Source organism: Neomonachus schauinslandi, chromosome 4 (genome assembly GCF_002201575.2).
Source record: "Neomonachus schauinslandi chromosome 4, ASM220157v2, whole genome shotgun sequence".
NCBI classification, from domain to species: domain Eukaryota; kingdom Metazoa; phylum Chordata; class Mammalia; order Carnivora; family Phocidae; genus Neomonachus; species Neomonachus schauinslandi.
In genome coordinates, this window is record NC_058406.1 from 23,517,959 (window position 1) to 23,535,842 (window position 17,884).

Genomic DNA, 17,884 nt, shown 5'->3' on the forward strand with positions numbered 1-17,884 from the left:
GAAGAAATGGCTGTGCCTACGCACAGAGGTGAGAGAGACAGGTCAGGAGAGGTAGGCAAAGGTCACATCACCAAGGCCCTTGCATTCTCGGCTAATTCTAGGATCCTTAGGAGGCTTCTGGGCAGGGCAGTGGCCAGGCCAGGTGGATAAAGGCCTGGAGACAGGAGGCAGAGAGAATAAGGAGGACGACGAGGTGGGAAATTCCAGTCCAGGAAAGAAATGACAAGTTGTTCACTATCAGCCATAATGGAAGGGCTATCAGGCCTACAGATAAGGAAACCCAAGGCTGATAGGGCCTGTCCAAGGTCACACCTCCCACCACAAGGCAGAGCCTGGGGGTGTGAGGACTACGGGGCAGAGAGGCGCAGAGCCTCAGCCCAGGAAAACTCTGCCCCTGACCACAGACGTGGTGAGTCTCCCGCCTCAGGAGCCTCCGCTGCAGCTGTGGTTGCTGCTTGAGCAGAATCAACAAGGTGAATACTAAGCTGCCTCAAACCAGATGCACAGCAAGAAACCACAAGGGGTGGAGGGAGTAAGCACATGGTAGCTCAGCCCCAGAGGTCCCAGTGGTGGCCAGCGGAGCCCAGGGCCGGGAAGAAAGGAGACAGGAATACAGGAAAGATACTGAGAAGGCTCTAGGTGATAGCTCAAAGGAAACCTGACCTGTGGCATTGGGCGGGGAGGGGGGGGACCCCTGGCACAAGGTCAGGGCCAGGGGCTTTGTTTGTGCCAAACGTGCCCATCATAGCACCTCAACCTCTGCCTGGGCCAATCACAGCCCTTCCTCGGGGAGTTTCTGATTGGAATTTAAGAGAAAGTTTCTTCCTCTCTGGGGGCAAAGCCAGTGATGGGAGCTGGAAGGAGGCCTGGGGCGGGGCGGGGAGAGGTGAGCAAGCTTGCCTAAAAGAATGAAGCTGACACAGCTGTAAGGGACAGAACATCTGGAGGCACTCTGACCCTGGGTCCCATCATCTACGGGCAGCCACACGTGCCCACCACTGTCCTCGCTGCAGCTTGCAACTCCTGAGTGAACAAAGTTCCCTTTTACCCAGGCTGGCTGGCCAGGATCAAGATTCTGCCACTCACAGCCACAAGCCCCAGTACAGTCACTTACAAGATGTGGGAGTTTGGGAAAGTCATGTCCCCTCTGTGAGCCCTGATTTCCTCATCTGTCAAATGGGGGAGTCACAGTACCTACCTTGAAGGCTCAAATGAGGTTGTGCCTGAGGGAGCCCTGTGCACAGTACGTGCCTGGGCTGCCCGAGGGGGGCTGGGGAGGCCTGGAAGGCTCACAGGAATGCAGGGGGCCTGGAAAAGCCCAGGGTCTAGGGGCACAGGTCTGAGGACTCTGCTCCAGCTCCTCTGACCAGGCCCACAGCAGGCAGGATCCAGAGAAGACTGGGGGAGCCTGGACCTTGTGGCCAGCCCCTCCTCCAGGGGGCTTTTAGCTGTGTCCCCTGCCGCAGCAGCGAGTCCTTTCCCCCTTCTCCCCCATCCAGGCTCCCCCAGCACCTAGCCCCTCCCTCTGATGGGTCAGCCACCCCCCGAGACTGTCTGAGTCCCTGGGGAGCGGCCCAGGGGTGCCCGTGCTACTGAATGACCAGGCCGGCAGCCACACCAGTGGCCCCTGCTCCCGATGCCGCCTGACCACAGGAGCACCACTGTGCACGCCGCAAGACATTTCCACGTGCCGATCCTACACCCCCTCTTCCCGGGTGCCATCATCCACTCGGCCGTGTGAGGAGTACACCCCAGGATGAGTCTCCCACCCTAGCCCTCTGGCCCCAAGCCAGCCTGGCCCCTTCCTCTCTACACCCACCCTGCGCCCTGGACCCCGAGGCTCCACTGCCACCCAGTGCCCAGCCGCTCCCCTGCAGCCAGGAAGGTCGGGTCCCAGGGAGCTTCCTGTCCTATCAGGGGGAGGCTGATAAAGATGAAGGAGGGTGGCTCCACTGTCCACCGAGCCTGGGCTTGAAATCTCAGCTCCGACTCTGATAGTGGCCTTGAGCAAGTCACTTCCTAATTCTGGCCTCGTTTTCCCATCAACAGACCTAAAACCTTCCAGGTTACTCTGAGGGATCAGGGGTTGTGTGTGCGAAGCTCCTAGCACAGAGCACAGCATGAGACCAAGTGCCAAGTGATAACAGCTAAGCCTTTAGAGGTGTCTTCCATGCCAGGTCCTTGCTAACAACCCTGTGAGGTAGGTACTATTACCAGCCCTATTTCACATAAACCAAGGTCACTAAGCTCTCTGCCTGGCAGTCTGGCCTCTGAGTCCCAGTGAATAGCAGCAATGACCATCATAGCCAAGGGGTAAGGCCAGCTGCCAGGGGTCCCCATTCCACATTCCCAATCTGCTTATCCCACCCAGGCCCTGATGGGAGACAGGATATGCCCAAGGTCACCCAGGGAGTCAGGGGCAAAGATAGAGTCAGAGCCCAGGTGCCCCCTCCCAGTCAGGGCAGGCCTGACCCCATTATACGATTTGATGAGACCCAGTGAGGTGAACCAAGGAGACAGAGGAACAAAGTTGGGGTTCCAGGGCTGGGCCTTCCCCCCCAGGGGGAAGCAAACAGTTCAGCAGCAAAATCCACAGAGTGAAGTTTATTCCCGACAAAGTTTCCCTCCCCCCTCCCCAGCCCGGGGACAGGGACAGATAGCTGGGGTGAAGATGGGGGGCCTCGGAGAAACAGGGAAGGGCCCTGGCCCCCCCAGGCCATGCCGTGTCTGGCTCCCCCAGCCCGGCTGAGTCCACTGCGCCTCCCTGCCCAGCCCTCGGGAGAGGGGAGGGGGCGCCGGCTCCTGGGTGGTTCCAAAGTGGAGTGTGAAAATAGAGAGATATATATATTTATATGCAGTGGGCAGTCCGGTGTGGCACTCACACCTCTGTCTGGAAGTCACCATCAGGTGGCTCTGTGGGCTCCCAGGCGGCTGCTCGGTGCAGGCCCAGCCGTTCTCGGGGCTTGGGGGGCAGCGAGCCCAACGTCATAGACTTGAAGGTGCCCCAGCTCTGGTGTCTCCGCTGTTGGGACAAGCCGGGACGCTCCCCGGGGCTGGGCTTCTCCTGCGGGAGGCAGTGGGAAGGACCCGTGGAGATAGGCCAATACCCCCTCGCCCGCTGTACAGCACAAGCTAAGGAGGCCCAGAGAGAGCCAGAGAAGCCCCAAGTTACCCAGCACCCAGGCACCTGAGCAGAGTTCAAACCCAGATCCGCCCGGCTCCAGAGCTGGGTTCCTGAGCCCTGGGCTCCGAGAGGCCCCTGGGGTTGTGCCTGCTCTGAGCCCACCCTCCTCAAGATCCTGCCGGAGCCCCTGGCATGGCCCGCCTTTCCCAGGCAGCCCCAGAAGTGTCACTCAGGCCATGGGTAGGCCCTTGGTGAGGCAGGCTGAGGTTGCCCAGGAAGGGGAGGAGGGCTGGGAGGGAAGAAGCCCCTCAGAGCCCACCTGACCCTGACCCAGCCCAGGCGGGGGACTTACGCTAGACACGCTCCGTTCGGTTGTCCCACCCAAGGACACATTCTACCACTTCTCCCTCTGCAACGGGGGCCATGGGCAGGGTCCGACCCAGGGGGGCCCTTGTCGGGTTGGGCCCTGAGCTGTGGACAGGGAGCGCTTGGGAGGAGCCCTCACCTTGGCTGTGGACTGGCTATGGTAGCGGTCGAAAGTGTGGAATTTCTGGTTGAGCTCGTGGTAGAGTTCTGAGTGCCGCTTCCGGGTGTGCATCACCTTCTGGGAGCCACAGGGGGTCAGAGGAGGCGGGCCGTACCGGCGGCACAGTGAGCCACCCCCGCCCCCGCCCAGGCCGCTCAGCATCCCGGCTCCCCACATCTCTGCCTGCTGCTGGCCCCCTAGGTCAAGGCCTGGCTCTCCCTCGACTTCCCAGCTCTGGGCTGGGGCTCGGGCTGGGGGCATGGTGTGAAGACCCCACGGAAGCCACAGGCTCGGGGTCCTTGGGTCAGGCTCTGCAATGGCGCTTTGGCTCCCGTTAGGAGTGGACCCTCCAGGAACAGACACCACAGACAGATGCTCCCCAACACACACACACGCACATGCACACACACACACTCCGGGAACAGACACCACAGACAGATGCTCCCCAACACACACACACACATGCATACACACACACACACACACCCCACTTACCTCAAAGTCCAGGTCTGAATATCGTAACTTCTTTCGCTGGGAGGGAGCACCAAGGAAACAGTGAAGGAGAAGAAAGTTTTTTAGCACATGTGGGGGCTTTCGAGACAGGAACCCTGGTACCGAATATCTGCCTCGCACCTCCCCGCCAGCCCGCGCCCAGGAGCCAGGAATCCTTACGGGCAGCCCTCGGGGTTGGAGGACCAGGGCAGAGGCCTGGGGGAGGAGGAGCTGAGGCGCGACCCCACCACAGGCCCACGCTCCTGCCGCTCCTGCAAGGCCCTCACATGCCCGAGCCTGCAGGCAGACCCTCACAGGGAGCGCGCACACACAGACACACCGCAGACAGGCGACCTAAGCCAAGTGTCACAGAGACACGGATTCCCGCATGGGATCACAGAGCAGACCCTCCTTCCTCTGTGCCCCGGACTCTGCCCCTCCGCCCCATCCTGCTGCCCCATCCTCTGCCAGCCACAGGTGCTTCTCTCCTTGGAAACTTCCACTTGCCCTGCAAACACAAGGCCTCGGGTTTCCAGTCCTTCCTGTGACCCTGCCTTGCTGACAAACCAGGTCTTGCCTCCCTGGCCTCTGCACCCCTCCAGGCCCTCGTTTGCCCAAGAGCGCATTCAAGGCCCCATTGACCTATGCAGCGTACAGCGCTGTTCAAGGAGGAGGCCTTAGAGTCTTAGCATGTTGGCACCAGGAGCACTCAGGAGAGCAAAGTCAACTGTCCTGGGTTACACTGGGGAAACATCAGGGAGGAGGATAAGACCACCAACTAAGATCTCCTAAGTCTCGGGCCCAGCAGACATGGTCATCACCACCGGCCTCCATGACACCACACCCTCCTGGTCCTCCCTCCTCCCTGCCTGCCCCTTCTCCCTGCCATCCCTGGCTTCCCCAGCACCAGGCCCTCCACGCTCGGCCCTAGACCTTCTCCTGCCCTTGACCAAGCACGTGTGTGTGCCCTCCCTGTTCTGGCCACATCTCTCTGTCTGGAGGCAGCAGGACATCTCTTCCCGTCCCCTGATGCCAACAGGCACCACACACAAAGCTGTGCCCAACTAAAAAACCTCCGAAGTCCCCGCCCCAAACCCACTCCTCCGCCTCCACTCCACTGCAGTTGCCTGCACCAGAATTCTGGACGGTATCCTTGACCCCTCAAGACACCGCCACATTTACTGCTACCTCCCACACACAGAGCCCCAAACTGGCCCGTCCTCCATGGCCCAACCCCAGGCAGGTGTCCACAGAACAAAACCTGCCGTGACGCCGACCGCGCCCCTCCCTGGCGCTGCTGTCGTTTTGTCTTTGTTACGCCTTCCTGTGTCTGCCATCTGCAGCAGGAGCGGGCACCAAATGTTCAAGAAGCATTTTTGGGAGAGAAACTAAACTTGCAAACCTCTAGCTGCTAACTTAATTTCCTTTGTGCGGAGGATGGGAGAGGTGTCGGAGGCCAAACATGAGAAGCTGACGGTGTCTGAGCTGTGACTCCTGACCCTGTCCTTATCCGCGCTTCCATCATCCCTCCCAGAGTTCTAGAATGTTCTGGAGTTCTACAGTGGCTTACTGCTTGTCACGTGCTTGTTCCCAGTGATTCCCTGAGGAGGCCGGAGAGAAGGTGGGACATCCACAGAAAACACACAGGCAGTGAGACAAAGGAGCTCGTGTTTTCTCAGGAAGAGAGGGTCAATGACCAGAGGCCTAGGGGGCAGTGCCCGAGGCAGATTTCAGGGATGTTAACAGCATCAATTTCCAGTTATCTAGCACTTTCTACTTGCTCCACACAGAGACAAACATTTTATACCACTCAATTAACCCTAGGAACAACTCTACAAAGAGGCTGCCCTCTTCCCAAACGAGGAAACTGAGGCTCAGAGAGAGAGGACGCTCAGGATCTCACAGCTGATCAGTAGGGCCCCGATCCACATTCAGACCTGCCAGATTCAGCGACCCAGGCTCCCAGCCCCCGGTGTGGCTTCCCTCACAATCCAACACCAGGCCCCTCCAAGGAAGACCCATTCTAACCAGTCACCCCAAAGGAGGCCCTGAAGCACGTGGGAAGGCACGAAAAGTGCGTCCTCTGTGGGCACAGAGTCCCAGCCCATCGGAGGAGTTCAGAGAAGCCAGGATTCCCTTGTATTGGCAGGAGCACACACCGAGGAAGAAAGGCACGGTGTACACACTCCCAGCCACTTCATACAAAGGGGCCGCTGGGGGGGGGGGAGGTCACTGCTGGCTGTTCCCCCCCACCCAGCTGCCGCCTGTGACTCAGACATCACCTTGGGCATACGGGGGCAGGCCTCCCGCCCCCAGCCCATGCCCTACAGCCCCTCACCTCCAGGGAGCCCAGCTTCATGGTGGAGCCCGGCACAGTACGGGGCATGGTCCGGCTGCGTTCCCCCGGCTCAGATACTTGGCGGGCACTGGGCGTCGGTGGGGGCGGCTGGAAGGTCATTCCGTAGGGGTTCTGTAGAGACCCATAGGCAGGGCCCAGCCCCAGGCCCGAGTGGTCCACAGATAGGAAGCTGGGGTAGCCTTCGGGGTGGGCCAGCGTCTTGGCAGCCCGCCGAGGGGTGCCCTCGGGCCGGGCCCTCGGGGGCTCTTCGCCAGCCCCGCCCCCGCTGCCGGGCTGCAGGCTCAGAGTCCGCCGGGGCAGCACCATGTAGTCCCCCTCAGAGCCCGGCTCAGGCCGAAGCCATGTGAGGTCCAGCTGCCGCAGGCCGCCTTCCCCACACATGTACACGGGGTTGGCCTCCTGGGGGGGCGGTGGCTCCCCCAGCCCTGGTGAGGCCGCCATGGGCACCAGGATATTCCCGGGCAGTGGTGAGAAGCTGAGGCTGCCCTCGGGACCCACGAGGCAGGACTTGGGCTCCTCGTCCTCATCCAGGGACAGGCGGGACAGTGTGCCCGTGATGGTCGATGGGTTGCAAGTGTTGACCTCCTTGAACAGAACTGAGGGCAGGAGTGGGAGAGAGGTAAGTCCTGAGGAGGAAGAGTCCCTGATGCCCTGGCCCAGGCTGGGTAGGTACCAAGCCCCTGAGCTCGGACTGAGTCCAAGGAGAGGAAACTGAGTCCCGGAGAGATGGCTAGGTGGGAGGCACTCTCTCACACACCAGATGGGCTAAGAAGAGGGGTCAGACTGGCCCAGAGGCCCATAGCAAGGCAGGGCAAGGGATGAAGCCAAGGCCCAGGTCCCACAGGTCAGCTCCTGGTGCAGGTCCTGACCTCTGACCCCCACAGCCCCAAGGTTGTCAAAATGGCCTTGTTCCTCCCTTCCCCCCACCCGTCCAGCAGCTCCTCCCCAGGAGCCAGAACTGGAAAGAGATTCTGGTAAGAAGTATGGAAATGATATAATAATGTGACAGCCACTCTATGCCAAGCATCCTGCCAGGCATTTGATGTCCCCTACCTAATTCATTTAAGGCTCAGAGAAGTAAGCCGTTTGCCCAAAGTCACACAGGAAGTGGTGTTCACAACTTTGACTCCAAGTTAGGGCTCTCTGACTCCACAGCTAAACCCCACAACCAGACCGTTAACAGGACCTCCCATGATCGGGCTGGAGGCTCTACTCGCCCATCCCTGGGGAACATTCTCAGCTCTCAGGCAGACTCACCTGTCTGACAAGCCAGATCCACGTCCTTTTCAAAGTCTGACTATAGGCAGAGAGGGACAGAGCAGATGGGCACAGAGAGGATCCATGTATCAGGGTGGGGGGAGGGGGCTCAGGCCCCTCCCCAGCCACCCAGAGGGGCTGCCCTTGGCACACTGCCCGAAGGAGCCCAGATGGGCCCCAGACAGGGTCTTGTCCAGCCTCGCCCGACAGGCAGGAAAACTGAAAGGGGAAAAGACTTGCCCGATGCCACCAAGCTGTCAGTGACTGGGCCTGAATCAAACCCGGGCTCTGTCCCCTCCCTGTCTCTCATCCCCTCCATGGATGGGAAAATGAGCCTGGGGCAGGAGGACTGGAGGGGGGGTGGCACACACTCAGAACCCAACCACACCCTGCCTCAGCCTCCTCACTCACCAGGATCTGCAGCTGCCCGTTCTTACAGGAGTCGGGGGAGTCTTCACTCTCATCGGCCCGGCACACGCCCATCTGGCACTTCACCACGTCCTGGACCTGGGGGCAGCGGGTGCCTGCTGGGCCTGAGGCCACCACAGGGCCCCTGGCCACAGCCGGCTGTGCCTCCCACCCCAGGCACCCAGGTGGGTGTGGAAGGAAAGAAATGCGTCCAGTGTAGGGGAAGGTCAGAGGGGAGAAGGAGCCCTAGGAGGCCCGAAGGCCATGGCCAAGGCTGCCCCAGGCCACCAGCTTCCGCACCCAGCTGGGGGCCCGGCTGGGGCCTGGCTCCTCCCCATCAGCCAGGTGAGGTGGATGGGAGGGGGCGGGAGAAGCCCAGCCCCACCTCTCGGCGCAGAAAGCAGTGCACAGCAGTGATGACAAAGCCCTGCGCCGAGTTGAAGACCGCGAAGAGGGCCTGGAAGAGGACGGAGCGCCGGTCTGTCATGGCCAGGACGGCCGACATCCAGGTGAGTGCCAGCAGGGGCAACACAACGCAGGAGCTCCAGAGCGAGGCCCTGAGGACAGCAGCAGAGGGTCCATCAGGGTGACACCCCAGGGGACTGGGGGGGGTGATGAATCCAGGCCTGCACTAGGCCTGGGGCCCTTAAGCTGCCCAAGACTGGCAGGGCTCCACACTCCAAGACCTCAGCAATGTCCCCAAGCAGACAGAGGCTGAGGAGCCAAAGGCAGAGAGACAGAGAACAGAGACAGAGAGCGGAGAACGGCAGCGGGGCCAGAGCAGGGACCAGGAGAGGTGGGAGGGACCAACACGGTGGGGCTGAGCCAGAGGCGGCGTCAGGGGACGAAGACGGAGAAGGCGGAAAGAGCCGGTGGGAGAGAAGACGGGGAGGGAGGCAGATGCAGATGCTGTGAGTTTCAGCCCCAATCTGCGTGGAATCACAGGCCTGGGCTGCACCCCCAGAGATTCCAGGAGAGGCGGGACGGGGCTGCACAAGGAGAGATGGCAAACACGGGGGGAGAGCGTGAGACGGGCTGACACACAGATCCAACAGTCAGAGAGCATGGAGGACGTGAGCGCACACATCTTTGGGAATGGGGTCAGGCCCGGTGCAGCAGAGCCTCTTCCCCCTCAGGTCCCTAGGGAGGTGGTGCCAGGCTCCTGGCGGGGGGCGGGGGGGGGGCCCACTCAGAGCCCTGGGCAGAAAGAGCATAGCTGGGGCTGGCCAGAAAAGCTGGGGTCATGAACAAACCCACGCATCCCCCACCTCCTTGACTAGGGATGGCCGAGGGAAGAGGCAGACGGGCCCTGGCATCCAGGCCCCAGAGCCAGCCCGCCCTCCCCAGCCAGGGCCCACGTGGGTAGAGCAGGGCAGGCTTGCCCTACTGGGCCAGGTGCCACGCCCAGCCTACTCTGCCTCGTGAGCACCCCAGTAGGAGAGTGAGGCAGGGGTGGGAATGGCTCCGGACAAGGCAGAGAGATGGGCAGGGGGCCAAGACCTGACCTAGGAAGAGAAGTTGGGGGCTATTCAGCCTGGCAGGGGGCGGGCACCGTGGTCTCCACAGCCCCTGGGGGCGCAGCCAAGACTCAGAAAGGGCCTAATCACAGTCATAAGAGCTGCCATTGATTAACCACCAATCCTCTGCCAGGCCCTACACTGAACAATTTACATACATTAGTTCACACTGTGATCAAAACAACTCCAGTAAACAGGCATGAGGATTATTATCCCAATTTACAGATGAGGAAACTGGAGTGTGCCCAAATGGTAGAAAGAGACAGAGCTGGGATGCAGACCCAGCCTGGCCGCCTCCAAAGCCCAGGCTTTTCACTGCTAGTTCTGAGAGACTGAGTCGGGGAGGCAGACGGGTGCCCGAGGGAGAGGGAGCTTCCTACCACAAACAGCTTCCCAGAGACGGTGCCGGCTGCCTCCAGAAGCAGTGAACCTCCCTGACCCCGGAGGTGTGCAAGACAAAGCTGGACCCCCACTGGTCAGGGAGGCTCTGATGGGTTTCTGGCCCTGGGAGGGAGGTTGGGCCCAAGGCCCCTGTGGATTCATTCATTCACTCAATCTGCTCTTACGTGCCTCTGAGTTTAGGATCCTCAGCTTCCAGGGGGTATGCTGGTGAATCGCTGAGATTCTCTGCCCCCCCAATTGATTGTGAGATTCAATGCCTCTAAAATTCTAAATCTCAGATTCTATGACAAATGATAAGACTATGATTCACTCATTCTAACATTCGTAGCTTCTGATTGTCTTATTCTAAGATTCTATCTTTCTAAGGTTCTATGAGCTCAAAAATTCTAAGGGCCTAAGATTCTAAAAGCCTCTGTAGGTTGGGGGGTATAAGGAGGGCTCTGCAGCTGTGCCTGGATAAAACATAAGCTGGGAATGGGGGCAGGGGTGGGAGCAAGGGGTGGGCACAGGAACCCAGCATTTTCCAAGAGGCACAGACATTCACTCCCCGTTGCCCTTTGCCACATCAATGCCAAGCCCTTGAGAGTGTGTGGAAGTTGGCAGGGCAGGGCAAGCTTTCCAGGGCACTGGGCTTATATCCCTCCTCCCCCCAACCATGGGCACTGCCCCCCATTCTTTTGCCCCCGCCCGCCCCCACCCCCTCCCCCCCGGGGGGCACAACTAACATGGCGTTCCTGGCCGAGGCTGAGCTGAGCAGGGGGCTGGGGACCGCTCCACACGCTGAGCAGGGGAGGAGCAGGCTGGCCCAGGGGCACCGCTCCGACCTCGGGGGCAGCACAGACATGGGAGAAGGAGGGGGAGACACATGGGAAGCGGGAGGAGACGGGGCAGCATGAGCCCCAAGTGGGGTGGGAGGGGGAGGGCAGACGAGAGAGAAAGAGGTGGGTTAGGGTGGGCGAGGGGCTGCAGCGGAGCACTCCAGGTGCCCACCTTGCCTGCACCCTTGATGCACCAAGGTCAGGGAGCCCCGGTCGCATCGGCAAGCCTCCAAGTCTCCAAGAGGCCCGGCCCTCCCTCCCTGCACTATTTCCCACAAGGCCAAGTCACAGCCCCCTTACCCGGCCCTCTGCTTCTTGGACTTGTCCGAAATGCCATCACGTGCCATGAGCTTGTTGAAGACAATGATCCCGATGAGCATATTCACCTGGGGGCCCAGTGCGGGGCGGGGGGCGGGGAGAGACAGGATCACCAGGTGCCCTCCTGGCAGGGAAACCCCCAAGTGGGAGCTGGAGTGCAGGGAGAGGGTGGAGCCCCTACGGCCACACCCTTCCCAGGATGCTAAAGGGGCACATACCAGGACAATGACAGCTGCAGGGCCCACAAAGGCATAGAGCAGGCCGCCCTCCAGGGAGAGCCAGCAGCTGGGGTGGAGGGAAAAGAGGGGGCATCAGACACACCACCGCTCAGTGCCCCCTGGGCTGTCGATGGGGCAGAGCCTCCAGCTGGGTGACAGTGAGCCTGGGGCTCCTGCTGAGCCTCAGTTTCCCCTCTAACAAAGACCCAGCCCTGAGCCCACTATGGGTGTCAAACAAGGCTGATCCCTGAGCTAAACGGTTCTTAAAGATTATCCCCAATCCCAGCACATCCTTTTACAGTCAGGGAAACAGAGACTCAGAGACAGGGAAGATTTTGCCCACAGCATGGCAGGCACGGGCCAGGACTGCAGCCTGAGTAGACCCCATGCCCAGTGGGATGCCCAAACAGGTCCACGAATCCCCCTGCTGCCCGCCACAGGAGGCCCACGTACTAGCTGGATGTACCGTATCCTTTGGTGCGGGTAAAGCCGACAGACACAGCCACCACCAGGGCCGGCAGACCTGCAGGAGCAGCGGGAGGGCCACAGTGAGATGGCTGTGGGTTCCCAGAGTCCTCTCACCCTCCCAGCCCCAGCACAGCTGACCCTGGGCCCAAAGAGCGGGGGCCGGGGCCAAAGCTGACCCTGTCCTGCGGCTCCTGCCCCCAAGGCCCAGCGACAGAGTCCAGCACAGGCCCTGCTCACCCCAGCCCAGGCAGAGGAAGCGCTTGCGAACGAGGCGGGTACGCATCCGTCCAATGACAGCCAGGTAGGACTGCCAGGCCTCCGTGAGCACCCAGCAAAAGGAGGAGAGGAAGAAGAAGTGCAAGAAGGCGGCAGTCATGGTGCATACACCCTGCAGGGAGACGGCAGGGAGGGAGTGGCCCCGAGCAGCCACCAGGGTGGGAGGCGCCAGGCTTCCCACACCCACCGCTGGGCGCTGCCACGGCCGCCCCCCGAGCCCCGTCCCCCCCCCACAGAGCCCTGTCAGGCACCCCCGCCTTTCTGTACCCACACACAGCACGACACGGGCCCAGTGACACGCACACAGCACCCGACATCCGGGAGGCGGGCGGGCAGGCCACCCACACACAGACGGGGCTGGCAGGGAGGGGCACAGACGGGAGCGGCTGCCGAGTCACGGCCAGGCGGGCCCCACCCCTGGCACTTCGTAGTGCTGGCACCGCAGAGCCGGCCGAGGGGGCAGAGGGCACGGCCGGCCGAGGGCATCCGCAGGCAGGCGGCATGAGAGGCCCCGCTCCGGCTCCCGCAGACACAAGGAGGCCCGGGCTCCACAAACGCCCGACGCATGCGCACGCGAGCTCAGCTCACATACGTGTTCCCAGAGGCACACACACACTCACCACTCGGGGACACACACACCCCTCCTTCCCACTCGTGCCCTCCCCCAACCCGGGGCTGGGGTGTATACAAACAGCCGCCACGTGGGCACGGATGTGCAGACATGCGCGCCGGCCCCGGCAAACGCTCTCCGCCCTCAGCCCTTTCACGCCTCTCTCACCCTGGCGCCCATGACCTGCACCTGCCTTGCTCAGCACCCGTGACTGGCCCACGAGGATCAGGACGTTGGACGCCAAGATGGACAGGCAGAAGTTCAACAAGATGATGGAGCGCTCGGATTTTATGAACCTGAGAGGGCACGGCGGGTAGAGGAGCTAGCCGCCCTGCCCAAGCGGGGCTGGCTGGCCACCCCCTGCCTCACCCTGCCCAGCGCCCCACCTACCTCCAGAACGCGGCATAGATGGCGAGGAGGGTGAGCAGCGCCATGCAGGACACAGCACAGCCGATCACGAGGGGGACCGAGGGGGAGCCTGCCAGCTCCAGGGTCTAGGGAGGATGAGCAGGCGGTCCACCGGGTCACGGGCCCGGCAGCTGCAGGGGTGCCCTCCCCCTCCCCACTCCCTGCCTGGCACCGACTGGCACCTACACCTTTCCCCACACTCACACACGGGGGGGGAACTCATCATCACAACCACGTGTGCATGGGGCAGACACAGTCACACATGTGCACGTGCGTTTATGCTCGGTCACCCACACTTTACTACACACAACCAGACACGCACGTGTGTGTACACGCATGCAATCGCCCCCCCGCCACACGTCTCCAGGCACACGTCGTCCCTGTGAGCACCCTCCCGGGGGCACGGACTTGTGTGTGCAGCCCCCCGAGCGCACCCGCTCAGACGCATGTGCGGGATCACCGGGTCCCCAGCGACACCACCATGGATGGCTCCTGGCAACCCCGGAGGGAGCACACACCCCGCCCCCCGCCCGCCCAGCCCAGGCACCTCCCTCCCGCTCACCAGGTCCTTGGGCGGCTGGGCCAGCACGGCAAAGGTGGACAGGTGCTGGCACTGACAGCGAGTGTGCGTCGCCTGTGTCTCCAGCGTCTGGCAGCTCTCAGTGTCCCAGTCCCCTGAGCTGGCGTCTCTGGAGTCAGGGGAGAAGTGGAGTGATACCCAGCCCAACTCCGTGGCCCCCCACCCCCTGGTGCCGGAGGAAATCCAGGGTGAGGCCACACCCAAGAGGCCCGGTGGCTGGGAGCCCCCAGATGTGCCCTGGACCCCTCAGGCCGAGGACAGCCCCAAGGAACCCCCTCACCTTCCGGGTGAGACAGCCCCCTGACAGAGTGCTAGCACTGAACCCCACACACACAGCCCCAGCCCAACTCACGCTCTGGAGTAGTCCCAGCTGGCGCAGTGGGGATCGGTGGTGCCCTGGGGAGCAGAAGCGACGAGCGCAGCGTGGGGCAGGGAGCTCGCCACCCTGGACCACCACCCCTCCTGCCGCGGCAGGCCCCGCACAGGCCGGAGGCGCAGCCAGCTATCGGACAGGCCTTTGGCTGCCCACAATGGGGTACCCCAGGGTTACTGTCTGGGTCCCCACTCACGTTGATGATGTAGGAGAGCTCCACTGTGATAAGGGGCTCAGCTGGTGGCTGGGTGGGGGGCCGCACAGTCACTGTCATCACCCTGGATGTGACGGCCAGCGGGGGTCTGGGGGACAGGTGCTGAGGTCAGCTCCTGCCAGTGGTGCCCAGAGCCCAGGAACCCCAAAGGCGCTCTGGATCAGGGGCAGGGGGCTACCAGGGAGCCACGGCCCGGGAAAAGCCCAGAGGTCAGTGGGGCCCGGGACTTCAGGTGAGGTCTAGAGCTCAGTCCAACAGCCCCGGTCCCCGGGAAGCCTCTGGGAGCTGCACAGACATCTTTGAGAAGCCCCTGTGTGCCTAGCCAGGCAACAGGGCCCGAGGTCCAAGAGGCTGCAGAGGGAGGTCCCCGCGGCCAGCACAGGCTCAGTCCTCTTCCTCTCACCCAGGCGGCCCCATCCACCCTTCCCGGGGACTCACCTGGGGGGCGGCAGGATGAGGCCCAGCGTGCGGTAGAGCACAGCACCGATCACAAAGTAGGAGGACGACTCCTCGGGGTCTGCCGGCAGGAGGCGCTGGTGGGAGTGGCCGGGGCCAGGGGGCACGGTTCCTGGGCCCCTCCCCCTGCCAGGGCTGCCCACTGGGCCGGAGGCAGCTGGCTTCCCCGGGGAGGAGAGGCTGAGCACCTCCTTGGGTAGGAAGAGGCGGTCCTCCGAGTGCCGCACCCAGTCCTTCATGCCCCTGCGGCCGCGCATGGGGAACGTGATGTCACTGGACACGGCCGAGACCGGTTCGCGCTGAATGCTGATCACTGCGACCCGCACCAGAGACAGAGGGACAGAGGCGGCCGGGAGAGTCACAGGGTAAGAAACAGAAATGGGAGAGACAGACACCAGGAAGGCAGACGCAGACACCGAGGTTGGTACAAACACACGGGTGGGAGACACGCACAGAGAGAAACAACCCCGGGGGATGGGGTGGGGAGGGGAAGAGACAGGGACAGAGATACAAAGAAGGGGTTAAATGAGGGAAAGAGAGGACCCAGAGAGACAGAAAAATAGGAAGAGCCCTCGGAAACCATCCCTCCCCCATAGCGGCCTGGGTTCTACCCTATCCAGCCCCCGCTCCCTAGCCTGCCTCCTGGTACCCAGGTTGTCTGTGACAATCAGAGAGCTCTGGAAGGCCTTGAGGGCATCGCCCACCAGGTGAATGAAGTCCTCCACGACACGCAGCAGGTGCACAGAGCCAGGGGATACCTGGAGACAGAGAGTATATAAGGGTCCGAGGCAGGGGAAGGTCCTGGGGGAAAAGGCCTGGAAGCCCAGCCCCTCACCTGCTGAGCATCATCCCACTTTTCCTTGTTCTCTGCATCCACCATGAAGCTCACCACCTGGAAGAAGCGCTGGGGGCAAGACCCGTGGGTGTCAGGAGGTCCCAGCCCCAGGGATGGTGGCTTCCCCCTCCATATAATCACACACGTCACCCCCATAGACTCTGCCACGGGGGCCCAACCTCCCACTGCAGTCCAGGGTGCCCTCCTTCCTTCTGGTGGGGCAGGGCGGTACCTGCACGTCATCAGCCGAGGGCACATAGGTGGCCCTCTTGAAGGTATCAGTGACATTCCTTAGAATGTCCACGGAGAAGAGCAGGTCCCCGCTGTAGTAAGTGCGCCGGGCCAGCAGCTCCTGTAGGCTGCGCACCACTTGGGACATGCCCTCCCCTGCCAGCATGCGCTGCCCTTTGGCCAGGTGTTCCCGAAGCTGCAGGCGACAGGTGGGCTGCTGTCACCACGGGGTCAGGAGCTGGGACCGGCCTCGGGCCCATCCCACTCCAGTCCACCCACTGCTTGCATCCAAGAGGGGAAAAAGGTCAGCGAGAGCTGTTCAAAGGGGCTCATAGGAGACAGGGTCCAAGAAAAAAACCTAAAGATACTTGAAAAAGACCAAAATAGAAACAGCTAGAGAAGGGAGGCGCTCAGATGTGTACATAAAAGATGACAAGCATGGCACAGGCACAAGGCACCTCCCCATCCCAGAGGGGTCATGCGTGCTCCGAAGTGTAACGCGCCCTCACTATCACTCCCTCTTTCAAACACGAGCTCCGAGTGCAAACACACAAGTACCAAATAACAGTCAGACACGCACGACACACAGGCCACATTCACTGCCGACACACTTAGCCCCCCCAGCAGGCCCTGGGCTGAGCACTGCGGACACAAAAATAAATCCAACTTCGCCCCTGCCTTTAAGGAGCTCCCAGTCTAATGGGACACAGACATTTCAATGAGCATTCATGACACCTCATGACTGGGAGGCTCGGGGGACCAGAGGAGCAACAGAAGGAGGCGCCAGGAACAAGGGAGGACACTTGGGAGTCAGGCCCTGAGGTCTGAGTAGGAGTGTGCTGGGCAAGGAGAGACACAGGCAGGCAGAGGTGGGCACAGCATATGTATGCCAAGGCACACGGGCAAGAGCAGGAAGCAAGCTCCCTCCACCCCCTGCCTGAGCCTGGGACAGACCCTGTGCCACCCCAGCCCAGCGGGGCACACTCACTGACAGGTACAGGTAGCGGTACTCGTGGGAGATGCAGCGGGCGAAGCTGGGTAGACCCCAGTATGCCACGCCCTGGGCACTGAGGAGACAGCGGCGGCTGGCAGACCCTGCAGGGGGGACAGGACGGGACACAAGGTTGGGTGTGGGGGCCGGACTCCTACTCACTTCACTCCACGCCTGAGCACGGAGGCTCAAACAGGCGGGGGGTGGGGGCAGAAGGGAGTGAGCAGGAAAGGCGGAGGTGGGGGCTTCGGGGAGAGTCACCCCACCGCTCACCTGAGGCATTGGGGGGGCACTTGTTGTAGATGATCTCGCCAGCAGCCGCCTTCTTCCACGTCATCAGCATCACATACTCGTCCCTGCACATCTCGTGGAAGGCTGTGGGGACAGTGGAGGGGCTCAGCTAGGCCCACAGGCTTGTCCCTCCACCCCCTAGCGTCCTGTGGCCGATACCTGGACACCTCTTCTCGCTGCAAGGCTTCACCTCCTCTCCGGTGCCCTCGCAGGGGTAGCCCTGCGTGCCCGTGGCCTGGCACATGCGGAAGCGGCGCTGCCAGCCCATGTCGCACGTCTTGGAGCACAGGCTCCACGCGTTCCACGGCCCCCACTTGCCATCTGCGGCTGCAGAAGGAGGGTGTGAGTGGCCCCAGCTGCTCCCTGGGGTCCAGGCTGCCACCTGCCCCCCCTGGCACTGAGTACTCACCCGGGCACTCGAGGTTGCTGCACTCGCGGGTGTCCGTGAGGGCCCCTGTACACGTGGCCCAGGCTGGGCCCGCCACGCTGCACTTCCGGCTGCGCTGCTGGGTCCCGTTGGCACAGGATGTGGAGCACGGGCCCCAGGGACCCCATTCTAGCCACTGGCCTTCCACTGCATGGGGAGACACAAGCAGGGGCGGCCGTTGAGCAAGGGCTGTGGGGACCAGTGGGGGCAGGGAGATGGCAGAGCCTGTTAGGCATTCAGACTTGAACGGGGCCAGACCCACGGGAGAGGGGTGGATGAAGGGGG

The 17,884-nt window shown here is 62.1% G+C and overlaps 1 protein-coding gene across 1 annotated transcript in view; it reads right to left on the reverse strand.

The window, feature by feature from the left end:
* Positions 1-2,614: 2,614 nt before the first annotated feature.
* Positions 2,615-17,884, reverse strand: part of ADGRB2 (adhesion G protein-coupled receptor B2) — a 36,408-nt gene continuing 21,138 nt past the window's right edge. Inside the window, 26 exon segments of the mRNA XM_044913942.1 lie at positions 2,615-3,064; positions 3,477-3,533; positions 3,630-3,728; positions 4,146-4,181; positions 6,481-7,097; positions 7,759-7,798; positions 8,170-8,265; positions 8,552-8,723; positions 10,811-10,909; positions 11,204-11,289; positions 11,440-11,506; positions 11,893-11,962; positions 12,145-12,295; positions 12,987-13,089; positions 13,184-13,287; positions 13,764-13,890; positions 14,134-14,177; positions 14,351-14,456; positions 14,807-15,137; positions 15,474-15,582; positions 15,660-15,728; positions 15,892-16,086; positions 16,879-16,985; positions 17,155-17,256; positions 17,332-17,499; positions 17,582-17,746. Coding sequence (XP_044769877.1) covers positions 2,879-3,064; positions 3,477-3,533; positions 3,630-3,728; positions 4,146-4,181; positions 6,481-7,097; positions 7,759-7,798; positions 8,170-8,265; positions 8,552-8,723; positions 10,811-10,909; positions 11,204-11,289; positions 11,440-11,506; positions 11,893-11,962; positions 12,145-12,295; positions 12,987-13,089; positions 13,184-13,287; positions 13,764-13,890; positions 14,134-14,177; positions 14,351-14,456; positions 14,807-15,137; positions 15,474-15,582; positions 15,660-15,728; positions 15,892-16,086; positions 16,879-16,985; positions 17,155-17,256; positions 17,332-17,499; positions 17,582-17,746 — 3,506 coding nt within the window. The 3' untranslated portion in view covers positions 2,615-2,878.